The sequence below is a fragment of the Sceloporus undulatus genome, chromosome 6, assembly GCF_019175285.1.
Source record: "Sceloporus undulatus isolate JIND9_A2432 ecotype Alabama chromosome 6, SceUnd_v1.1, whole genome shotgun sequence".
In the NCBI taxonomy this organism is placed as follows: Eukaryota; Metazoa; Chordata; class Lepidosauria; order Squamata; family Phrynosomatidae; genus Sceloporus; species Sceloporus undulatus.
The window spans coordinates 125,970,262-125,982,998 of record NC_056527.1 but is presented as its reverse complement, the minus strand read 5'-3'; the positions used below and the strand labels follow the sequence as shown (position 1 = coordinate 125,982,998).

General features: G+C 42.0%; 1 protein-coding gene across 3 annotated transcripts in view; it reads left to right on the top strand.

Annotated features, from left to right (window-relative positions):
- The first annotated feature begins 5,396 nt into the window (after positions 1-5,396).
- LRRTM4 (leucine rich repeat transmembrane neuronal 4) overlaps positions 5,397-12,737 on the top strand; it is a 242,142-nt gene continuing 234,801 nt past the window's right edge. For 2 of the 3 annotated variants that reach the window (XR_006104847.1, XM_042477560.1), the window contains exons 1-2: positions 5,397-6,342; positions 8,566-10,161. Coding sequence is in view for 2 of the 3 variants with exons in the window: in XM_042477560.1 (XP_042333494.1) it covers positions 6,339-6,342; positions 8,566-10,118 (1,557 nt within the window). In the remaining variant the exon portion in view is untranslated. The remainder of the gene's footprint in view (positions 6,343-8,565; positions 10,162-12,737) is intronic. The other variant, XM_042477558.1, reaches the window with a different exon arrangement.

Sequence of the window (12,737 nt, the reverse complement as noted above, 5' to 3'; positions counted from 1 at the left end):
TCAGATGAGTTGATGTTGTTCTTGTCTGCTTTCTTCACTGTCCAGGTTTCACAACCATTCATAAATATTGGAAGCACAGTGGCAGGGATCATCCTAGTATTTAATATTATGCCTTTACACTTGGGTATCTTCTTTAGTTCCTTCATTGATTATTTTCTCCATTTTGACTCATGACTCAGCCAAGATATTAACCATTGCAATGGCTTCATCATCCACATTAGAGTTATGCAGGTCATCTGAGCTCAGTATTTTTGATTCCTTAATGTCCAGCTGTAATGCCCAGCTTGTTTTTGCATTTTCTTCCTTAATATCTATAGCAGTCATTCCACGTTTTTGCTGTTTTGCCTAACAGTATGGTTGTTGTTGTTTGTTGTGTGTGCCTTTGACCTGCTCCAACATATGGAGATCCAAAGAAAACCAATGCATTTGAGATGTGGGGATGGAGAAGAGTGCTTAGGATTCCATGGACAGCCAATAGACAAACAAATGAGTCCTAGAGCAGATCAAGCCAGAAATCTCCCTGGAAGCCAATTTTGGATACATCATGAGAACAGAGGGCTCATTAGGGAAAAAAAAAGCAATATTGCTGTGAAAGGTGGAGGGAGTAGAAAGAGAGGAAGACCACATGCTAGATGGATAGACTCAACTAAGGCAGACACGGGTATGAATTTGCAGGAACTAAGCAGAGCAGTGGAGGACAGGGAGTCTTGGAGATGTCTCAACCATAGGGTCACCATGGGTCGAGATCAGCAACAACAAAAGGCAGACCTATCAATAGTAGCACTAAAATGACCAGCCTACTATTGTACCATACTAAAGTGGTACAGTGTTTGTAGTCCCTCTTCTTCTGAATATGCAGTTTAGCCTTATTCAAGTTAGTATCATCCTAACTTGATGGACAACAATCAATCCTGCCTCCTACAGCTAGCATAATCATTGACTCAAACGATCAGGTTTTAAAAGTTTGAAATGGTCTTTTAGAATCTTAGAAAGTGTAATTCTATGATAAGAGAGACAGTTTACACTAATGGCTGGGACGGGAGCCATGATCTGTACTATGGACAAAGGTTTTGCGCCTTACTTTGACCTTAAAGTACTCAGCCTCCCCATTGCTTGGAAGGCGATTTCCAAAAAAGTAATTAGCTACATCTTTTGAACTGCTATCCCTGCAAAAGTAGTTATACAGTTTTAAAAGTAATAATTATACCTTTCCGCAGCGGTGGGATTGAGTGCTCCTGTGAGGCGAGAGGCTATGCTGATGGCAGCAGTGCTGATGGTAGGGCAATGAAATGTCAAATTAAAAATTAACAGCCTTTTTGGCTGAAGAGTGTGATATAAATATTCTAATAAATAAATAAATAAATAAATAAATAAATAAATAATACATATGCCTTTGCAAAAAGGATTAGAAGGAAGAACTGGATGTAACATAGGGCTTGTCTACGTGGACAAATTCCCTTGAATTCCCCTTGGGCTTGCTGCAGCCTTTTTATACTGATGCAGGGCCAAAACCACAAATCGGATGCAGACGGTCAGTCTGTGGCCAGTTCTAAGGATGACATGCATGGAGACAGTAAAGCAACCCTTTAAAGAGTTCTTTTGTAACTATACTTGCTATTCTGAGACATCTTCTTTATACAAGCATGCAGGCAGAAAAAGATATATGTATTGGCTCTGTGGCTGCTTAAAGACATGGAAATCTGACAAATTTCTTCACCTTAGTTTTCTATGCTAGCCCATATGTTTTGCTTGTATCTAGGCAATATCTTTCCACCGATATTGAGATAGCTAGGAATATATTGAAATACTAATAAAAGACTTAGGGTAGCTTCGGGGAACTTACGTGCTGTATATAGAACAATATCAAAACATATGGCAGGTTGGTAGTGCCGGTGCTGGTGTAATTCCAAGATGGTATGAAATACTTTCGATGAAGAGGGGTGGAATTAGAACACAGATGCGTTTTGAAAGAACGATGCCTACAGGAGATTTGGAGTTATAGAGAAAGAGAGACATTGATCACAGCAGCAGCACTGACAGCTCAGGTAAGGATAAAATATTATCCCAACTTTCCCTATAAAGTAATAATAGCTCCCTATGAATTAACACTGGGGCACAATCAAGATAATAGTGCTGCTGCTAGCAATAGCAGCAACAATGTCAACAACAGTCACAGTAGTTATGAGCCAGACAGGTGAGATGAGTGGAATGTGCTCTATTGAGATGAGTGGAATATGCTCTATGGCGGGGATAACTGGATTTCGGCAATGCTGTTCCTCATTCTTTCACAGATCTGCATCACACTCCAGCATTGTTGTTGTTGCTGTGTGCCTTCAAGTCATTTCCAGTATATGGTGACCCTAAGGTGATCCTATCACTGGTTTTTCTTGGCAAGCTTCTTCAGAGGGGGGTTGCCATTGCCATCCTCTGATGTTGAAAGAGTGTTGCGTGTCCAAGATCACTTGCCCAAAGTTTCATTTGAACCTTGGTCTCCCAGTGTCCTTGTCCATTTCTCAAACCACTGGCCCTATAGGCAGAGTAAGGCAGTTGCTTCAGGTGGAAAGTGCCAAAGGGCATAGAGAAACCTATGACAGCAGTTGCTTTACCATTTCTGTCCACTGAAAGACCAAAGGTTTGCATTCCAGGCAGCCACGAAGGCATTACACTGATGTCTTTGAGTAATCTCATTGTGTTGGGTTCTCCTGCTTCCTTCCATGCTGCAGCCATCTGGATTTCCCAATATGGTATGGCTAGGTCACTGCAGTGGGGTTGCCTTTCCAGGTCACCCACCTCAATGTCCCTTCTGATATTAAACTGATATCAAAATTGAGAGGGGTGAACGAGGGCCTGACCTTGGGTTAACAACTCGTACTGGATGGCTTTGGGGGTCCCTTTCAACTCTATGATTCTCTAACACATTATCGACATTGGGGGAAAAAATCTTACTTTAGAAAAAAAAGTGCCAAACTAGGTGTAAGGTTTAATACAAAATAGAAGAAGGCAAGTTTTGTGCTCTAAAGCAGAACTTGACAAGCAAAGCCTGATAGCTTCAGAGGAAGGCAATTGCCTTAGGGTCACCAAAGAAATTAGAAGATGCAAGTGTGTAAGACTTAAATCATGTTGATGCTCACATTTCCCAGCATATAGCTTGTATGTATGTCAACAAAAGCATTAAGAAATAGAATTATCAGCCCACATGATAAATTACAATTCAGAAATACTGCGAAACGTTTACGTAGTTATCACAGCATTAACAGGTTAACAATATTGGGCAGCCATCTTAGTTAATGCGGAAATTCAATCTGGAATCAGTTAAATTTCTGCAAGCAGCGTTCAAGTTGTATTTACTTTCATAATTTGAAGTATTTATTAAACTGAAGTGCTATTTTGTGGTTGGCTTGCCAGTGTATTTTCCTGGAATTGTGGTGATGAAGTTGCAGTAACATCCAAATATGTTCCTATCTTTAGACCATAGAAATAGGCCCAAACTATTATCTTAGCCCTTTGGCTATAGTCAGGTTCCCTTGCTTTTTCATCATATTGAACAGAGTCCTGAGGAATGAAAGAACTAATTGCTGTGTTGCTTCATCTTGGTGCCAAAGAACCATGAGGCTGGGCATTGGATTTTGCAGGCAGCAGGATTGTCCCAGAGGAAGGTGCAACCATGCTGGATGACAGCGTCAAGACAAAAACTCAGAGAATTAATTGCTTCCTCCAAGACTCAGCTTGAGTTCCTGCAATCTTAGCTATGAAATTCTTCTTGGCTTTTTCAGTTCCAGAATTGGCAGCCAGTTTGAACACTGAACAATCAGGATGTAGAAACCTGGCCAGGTGGCAGAAACTGCAGAGAGAGAGAAGAAAAAGAAGTTCTGTATCCCGAAGGCTGTCAATCTTGACCTAGATTTGCCTTTAAAACATGAAGGAGCTGCTATGCTGTGATTGGTTCTGCTGGTAATATGGTTCAGGCATATATATCAAGATATAAATTAGTCTGAACCATACATTAGCTGCTGTTTAAAGCCTAGCTGGTTTTTTATAGGTCTTGATGTTATTGTCCCCCAGGTTCCATGTAGGGACAGTCTTCTGAAACTGCCCGTAAATGGTAGATTTGCAAGAAGAAACCCCTAAAAAGGAATGGTTAATGGTTGAAATGAACTGGGATGATGAAGAGCTCAAGATCTATGGATAATATCTGAAGTATATTAACCCTGGCCCAAATGGGTGAATACATTTGGCCTTCTTTATCCACAGATTCTTCATCCATGGCGTCAACCATCCATAGCTTGAATGTGTGTGTGTGTGTGTGTGTGTGTGTGTGTTCCAAAAAGCAAATGTTGATTTTACTATTTTATATAAGGACACTATTTTATTATGTCATTATATTTAATGCTGTTGAGCATCCACAGGTTTTGGTATCCATGGAAGGTCCTGGAACCAAGCCTCAGCAGATACCAAGGGCCCACTGTGCTGCACATCAAGTTAAAGTTGCTCTCCTCTAGTAGGCATGAATGGGAGAGGAAGCTCATAGGTGCTACTAGATCAATCTACATCGTATTATTATTATTATTACCTCACTTTTCTAACTTTACTAACTAAAGAAAGAAATTGGCAGCATGAGCTTTCATAGACTTGAGTCTACTTCCTCAGATGCATTTGGAGATTTCTCAGCATACAGATTCTTCAGATTAATATGGCTATATCTTTGAATAATAATAATAATAATAATAATAATAATAATAATTAGAGAGATCTAGTGGCATCTTTGAGATTAACAAAAGAGGTGGCAGCATGAGCTTTCATAGACTTAGGTCTGCTTCTTCAGATGCATTTGGAGATCTCTCTACATATGGATTCTTCAGACTAACACAGCTATATCTTTGAATAATAATAATAATAATAATATGAAGAGAGATCTAGTAACAACTTTGAGACTAAAGAAAGAAGTTGTCAGCATGAGCTTTCATAGACTTTGGTTTATGTCTTCAGATGCATTGGGAGATCTCTCTGCATATGGATTCTTCAGACATGGCTAGGAATAATAATAATAATAATAATAATACAGGATGGGGCAAAAAATGTGCAAAGTAGCCCTTTCAGGAGTGGGCTGGAGGGTGGCTGCAATGAAGAGGGAGCTGGAGGTGAAAGGGAATAACATGCCTGTGTCTTTAATTCCCTTTCTGAAGGCAGGGAAGCCTGCATAGCAATGACAGCCTGAGCTGGTGCGTGCTTTTCATCGGTGATTTTCTTCTCTCCAGTGGAGGGCACTCAGTGTCTCGCAAACTCCAACATTAGCACCAGCCAGACTCCGGAGCATCTCTCATCCCTCCCTGGGAAAGGAAAAAAGGAGGGGAGGGGAGGAGAAGGGGAAGCAAAAGAAAACAAAAACACAGAGGAGGAGGAAGAGGAGGAGGAAGGAAAACCCTTCTCCAAAGGAGAGGACCAGCGCACAGCTTTTGCAAAAATAAAGAAAAGCTTTCAAAACTGATCTCCTCCATGGCTTGGCAAAAACAAGCCATCCAACTCATCCAAATCTAAGCTGCCTGTAGATTTCTATCTATCTATATATATTTTTCTTGGAGGGGCAGGGTGACTTCCAAGACCATCATCCTCAGCTTCCTGGTCCTCAGGATGCTGGAGAAGATGGCTCGAGGCGCCTGGAGATGGCAAGAAGGAGCCGACTGAGGATGAAGGATGCTCTGGCCACCGAGGCTGCTGAGGCTGAGGCTGATGGTGACAAGAAGCCAGGGACATCCCTGCCTTTTCTCTCCCTGACAGGTTCCTTTTTTATTCCCCCTCTTCCCCCATTATTATTTTTTTCCAGATCCCTCTGAAGTGAGGCTCCCCCATTCTGTGCTCTTGGCTCTTTTGGAAAAGGATGCGCAAGAGGGGCTTTGAAAGCTGAAATCTCCCTTTCCTCCTCCCCTGACTCCTTTCCTTCCACCAACCCCCATCCCATACCTCCCAACCTTTTCCTCTCCCTCAAATTCTTCCCTTCATCCCTTTTCTTTTCTGTCTCTCTCTCCCTCTCTCTCTCTCTGGGGAACTTTGTGGAAAGAATCAGGAGGGATGGCTTTGGAGCCCAGGATGGCAGCTGGGCTTGGAGGTGCCATGGAGGCTGTAATGGTTTAGGAAGAAAGAGAGGGAGGAAGGAGAAGAAGAGAGAAAGACAGCTTGGAAGGAGTGGGTGAGGAAGGGGGGAAAAGGAGGAAGAAAGGCCACCAACACCCCCCCCACACACACACACACACAAGGACAGCAGCAAAAGCAACCACAGAACCCATCAAGAGGAAGGAAAACACCTGGAAGAAAAGGGGGATACCATTACAGATGACAAAAGGATGGGTGAGTGAACTTTTCTTCCTTTGGTAGGACAGCTGCATGTCTGTGTGTTCTGTGTGTGTGTCTGTGAAAGAGAGAAAGAAATCTGGGTACCATTTATCACTTATCTTTATCTCTCTGTGTGTGTGTGTGTGTGTGTGTGTGTGTGAACAGTCTTCTTTTGCCAAAAGACTCACTTGCTGCTTCTATATTTTTACATTTCAGCCGGTGAGCTTCCTGCCATCCTCGCCTTGCTGTCCCAATCCTTTCTTTCTCCCTGCATCTTTTATTCTGCATGCAATTCATCTTGGAATACATGGCCTTAGTTAATTGTTAGAGAGATTAAACCTATATCTCTGAGCAATCAGGGACTTCTTAACAACCATTCCCTCCCTTTCTCTTCAGGGTGTGTGTGTCCCCATGCAAAAGTACACAAAGCCATGTTGCATCCCTATCTAGGATCTACCCCCCCCCCCGGTCAAAAAATAGGGAGATGCTAGATCCTCAGCAGGCATTAAATAGTCTTCTTCTCCTCTTCCACCACAACCACCACTTCTTCCAATGGTGTGCCAGGTTTACATTTTCCCCTCCATCTGTAAATGCTGGAGTGTATTTCTGCTTGGCTGGTACTCCTGGCACAGAAGGGAAAAGAAGGGGGGATGTCAGGATTTAAATGGTGGATGTGGAGGGGGAAGGAGGCTAACCAAGAAAGTGGAAAGGAGGGGGGGGAGATCAGAGCTGAGTATCAAAAGCTATTTAGATTAGGAATTCTCTGCACTTTGCCTCTCTCCTGCAAATCACTTCTTCATTTCAGATAGAATCATCAGTGGGGAAAATCTGCATGCTTTCCCCTCTCTTTCTGCTGTCCCTATCCATCTCTCCCCCAACAATAAAGCTATTATTTATTATCAGGAAGAGAGGAGATGCTTCAGGATTTCTCCTGATAGAAGAATGCCATTGCATTTTCAGAAAGATTGCAAAAGTCTGGGAAGACCAACTGGCTCAAGGGTCATTAGGCAGTCTGGAAAAAGTCCTTCTGTGCCCCCTACCTGACTCTCCACTCCCACAACACATGCAAACACACACAAACCTTGTGAGCATACATGCATGTTATGTGTGGGCTATGCTTTTCTGGGACCTCTGTATGCTGTTATTCAGAGAACGTGGGGAATGTGGGCTGCAGGCACACTCAAATTACAGCACACTAAGTTGCCCGGTATGTCATTTTTGAAATATGAAAACAGGCAGAAACTGGGAGCAAGTAGAGGTGAGATGCTGGGGCAGGTTTTGCACTTTTGCTGCTGTGATGATGCCATGCGTGTCCAGAGAAATTAATATTATGCTGCAAACAGCTGTCTGCATCACACACACACACATACACCCACACTGAACCCATGCAGCTCACTCTTTCTCTGTCTCTAAAGTATCACACTGTGGATGATATTTATATCAGTAAAGATACATAGGAAGATGAACATGCATTTGGCATATTTGTGAGGGGGGTTAAAGAGTGGAGAATTCATTGGGAATTCTATCCTTTTTTTTCTATTGAGCATCTTGAGACTTTTCCTACACAAAATAAGGCACATCCTCAGACATGCATGCATGCCTACATTGCTCCATGTTTGACCTATGTTTAACCCACATGAAACAGCCCTCCCTTGCGTGTTGTCTGAATCATATTCTCCCCAATGCATCTTTGCCCAGTTTCCCAAACTGTTTTTTCGCCTTTTTCCTATAAAGACAAATTTATAAGGTTATTCATATTCCTCTTGAGAGACCAAAGGAAGCTGTGATTGTGAGATGCTGAGGGACTGTTAAAACTGACCTGGACCTCAGGTACCTTTTCCTTCCAAAAGTGACATTACAGTGACTTGACAAATATGTTTATTGGTCAGATCTCAGTATCCTAGTTGTTCAGGTTATATGTATCATGGGAATGCACAAGGGATTAAATAAAAAACAAGTTGGGGCAAAGATCATCCATCATACTGAGATAATTGGAGGGGAAATCTTATAGCATGATATTACACATGGGTTGGGAAGGATAAAAGACTGGATAAAGGGACAGAACAACAAGCATTTTCATCAAAAAGAATCTAGGGGGGAAATGCAGGAGGCAGACAGGGAGCCTTGGATTCAGCTAGACTTGCTAGGCAATATTAGAAGTCCTCCTGGTGAATAAGCTACCTCTGGTTGATTGGAATGGCTTTACAATGTCTGTCTGTCATCTTTCTAATATTACAGGTTTCCAGGTAGTTAAGCAGCTGAGAGGCATGAGTGCAGTTTTCGTGCTCCTTCCAACTGTGCTATTTGTGACGTTGACAGGGGCTCAGCGAGCCTGCCCCAAGAACTGCAGATGCGATGGCAAAATTGTGTATTGTGAGTCTCATGCCTTTAGGGACATTCCTCACAACATTTCTGGAGGCTCTCAAGGCTTATCGTTACGATACAACAGCATCCAGAAGCTTAAGCCAAATCAGTTTGCAGGCCTTCACCAACTCATATGGCTATACCTTGACCATAATTACATCAGTTCTGTAGATGAAGAGGCCTTCCAGGGCATCCGTAGGCTGAAGGAATTAATTCTGAGCTCCAACAAAATCACTCATCTGTACAATAAAACATTTCACCCAGTCCCCAACCTCCGTAATCTGGACTTGTCGTACAACAAGCTGCAGGCACTGCAGTCGGAGCAGTTTAAAGGTCTCCGCAAGCTCTTGATCTTGCACTTACGGTCAAACTCATTGAAAACTGTTCCAATTCGAGTTTTCCAAGATTGTCGCAATCTTGATTTCCTGGATTTGGGCTACAACCGTCTACGGAGTTTATCCCGCAATGCTTTCGCTGGCCTCTTGAAGCTAACAGAGCTCCACTTGGAGCACAACCAGTTTTCTAAAATCAACTTTGCTCACTTTCCACGTCTCTTCAACTTGCGCTCCATTTACTTACAGTGGAATAAGATCCGATCCATTAGCCAAGGGTTAACATGGACTTGGAGTTCCTTACACAATTTGGATTTATCGGGAAATGACATTGCAGGGATTGAACCTGGGACGTTCCAATGCCTGCCCAATCTGCAGAAGCTCAATTTGGATTCCAACAAACTCACCAATATCTCTCAGGAGACTGTCAATGCCTGGATTTCTTTGATATCCATCACTCTGTCTGGAAATATGTGGGAATGTACTCGAAGCATCTGCCCTCTGTTTAACTGGCTTAAAAACTTCAAAGGAAACAAGGAAAGTACCATGATTTGTGCAGGCCCCAAGCATATCCAAGGTGAAAAGGTGAGTGATGCTGTAGAAACCTACAACATCTGTGCTGAAATCCCAGTTGTTGTCACTGAGAAGCCCTACCAGGCACCTAAAACTCAGCAGAGGCCCATTTTTATTCCAAAACCCACGCTTCCCAAATTGGAAGATTATCAGCCAACATCATTTACAGCAAGCCCTTCTCCAGAGTTCCCGACATCTGGACCTGAACCTGAGTATGAGCATGTTTCCTTTCATAAGATTATTGCTGGAAGTGTTGCCCTCTTTCTTTCCGTGGCTATGATTTTGTTGGTCATCTATGTCTCGTGGAAGCGTTATCCAGCCAGCATGAAACAGCTCCAGCAACACTCTCTTATGAAGAGGCGCCGGAAAAAAGCCCGAGAGTCTGAAAGGCAAATGAACTCCCCTTTACAGGAGTATTATGTGGACTACAAGCCTACAAATTCCGAGACCATGGATGTATCGGTTAATGGATCTGGACCCTGCACATATACCATTTCTGGCTCCAGGGAATGTGAGGTATGAACCATGATCCTCCTAAATCCATTTCTGCTGCTGGGAAGGAGAGGTAAATGTTTGAAGCTCTTGAGGTGTCTCTAATCACTAGAAAGATTAATGAGCCTTTTTGCTTTTGGGTTTGCTCAGTGCGAAAGGTTATTTAATTAAATTACAACAAGCAGGAAAGTGACGGCAGTTATTTTCAACCGCTCTTGGACTAGAAAGGGGTTTGTTCAATGGTGAGGTGAGGTTGGAAAAAAAACCCAGCAGTAACAAAGGCACTTCAGGCTCTCTTTAGCCTCCAGCTATTCTATGTTGGCTTAGAACTCTTGGCTTCACAGGCATTATCTCTGACACACCCTTGATGTAAAGGGACAATGAGGCTGCATTTTGTTAGACCTGAACAGAAGATGAGAGACTTATAATAAAGAGCTGATACAATGTGAGTTATAATAAAATATTCTGGGGTTGAGAAGGGCTTAATGCAAATTAGATGTCTTTTCGGATAAATTGCTAAGCCAATATCTTTATAAACGTTTCCCTTGCCATTTTTGCCTACATTCCTCAGCATGTGCCACCTGTGTACCTTAAAATATACTTGGACCAGGCTAAGTCTCTTCTTAATTGCCTTGCTAGATAAAGAAGGATTTAAAATTGGCCTTCCTCTTGTGGTACTCGTTGCTCAACTGGAAGGGGACAGAAATCAATTAGTAGGCACTGAATAGAGGCAACATCTACTTAATGGGCCATGGGCCATTTTTAGATCTGCAGTTCCATTTCATCCAACTTTCTTTATATCAGGTGGATAGTTTTGGTTCAAGTTTGCATCTGTTGCTTTTTTGAGAGTCATGAAAGGCCACCATTCACTTGAGGTCCCACAGCTTTAGAGGGAGCATCACAAACTAGGGGACAAAGGGAATTCTGCTGATGTTAATGTTTACTGGGAGTAGATACTTGAAAGCTTGGAGATGGAATAGCTTCCTTCTGTGCTGAGTGACAAAAGGATTTATGGCCCCAGTGATGCTTTCCCCCAGCAACCCAACTTGGTGCTGGTCTAAAATGTTCCAAAATATATAATATTTTAAAGGTTTTTTTGGGGGTGGTGGTGGTGGTGATGGTTTGCATACAAGATTAATGTAATCTAAGGTTTGATGGAATGACTTTCTTAGATGGATGTTTCTGACAATGCTGAAACTGTTGACTACTTTGGCTTCTCAAGTTAGCCTATTTCACTTGGATACTGCAGTGGAATAAAAATAGGAACTACAGCTAAAGTCATCACTTGCTTCATTGTAGTTTGCACTCTTTTTTTTTTTGTTTTGATTTATATATGCTTCAATGATAGATAAGTAAGCAGGAGGAGAGATAGATAGGTTGATATGAAATCAAACGAAGAAGCCCACTTTCTGAGCAGGGGTTTAGTGACTGAAAAGGGGAAATGAATATCCCAATATTTAATGATATGTACTGTTTCTTTTTCCATCTGCTTAAAAAGTGCTTTTATCTCTTGGTCTTTAGGTCAATCTAATTTTACTTTCCTCAGTAAAATCCAGAAACTCACAAAGAGAAGCAAGCTTTTAAGTCCTCATTAAAGCCCACTGAACTCAGCAAATTACTCGTTGTGAGTTTATTGGGACTTAGCTAATATTCATAGAGTGCCATGCTTGATGGATCTCTGTAGTTTGAACTTACTTAGTGCCAACAGAATAAAGGATATAAGTCTTACTTGGGGAGGTAAAAGGAATCCAGGAGATTTTTCTTCTCTACTGAAACAATAACTTTTAAACTTGATAAGCACTGAAGATTAGTTTCCTTAATGGGAGGATAAGCATTGCCCATATATTGTTTTAGCTTCTGTTTACAAAGATTGCTTTGCTAATGGAACAAAAATATAATTTAAGGTTAGACTAAAGACCATATGCCCTTTTCAGTGGTGGTAATAAAAGATGGCAAATGCAATACGGCCTTTGACAACAAGTGCTAAAACCTTATCATGGATCTTTAGAAACAATGATAAGGCTGGGCTGGAATGCTGGCAGATAAATTGCAGTTGGGCAATTGCTTCTTCAAAGCAATGAACAGAGTCAAGGACATTTAATTCCAATTTATATAATTAAATGTTGGTGCTTGCCTGAAAAGCACCAAAGTAATCTGAAAAAAAAAAGAGAGGAAGGAATACAAACATAGACAATGATTTTGGCAAAGCAATAGCATATAGTTAGTATTTTGGCATTATGGATAATTTTGATCTAAAATACATGTTGTTAAGGAGGGAACTGTAACTGTGTAAGGCTATGGGGCTGTATTATAGTCTCCAAGAGAACTGGAGGGGTGCCCCCCCCCCCCCCCCCCCCCTGAGAAAAAGGTTTTGCCCCTAATATCCCCAAGCATTGTCTACAAAGTATGGGGTCACTTTTTTGTCATGCTTTTAGCCCTCCCCCCCAACCTTTTAGCTCCAGGAGTGGCCTTTCTTAACAACAAAAAGTGAGTGGAAGTTACTTCCAGCTTATTTTCTATTTCAAAAGAGAGCATTTCCTCTTTACTGTTTACTTCCTATTTCAGAAGGGACCTCAGTTAATCCCTGAGGGCCTTATGGTCACAAAAATGGTCCAGGGATCAAGTGAGGTCCATAGGTCACACTTTGCC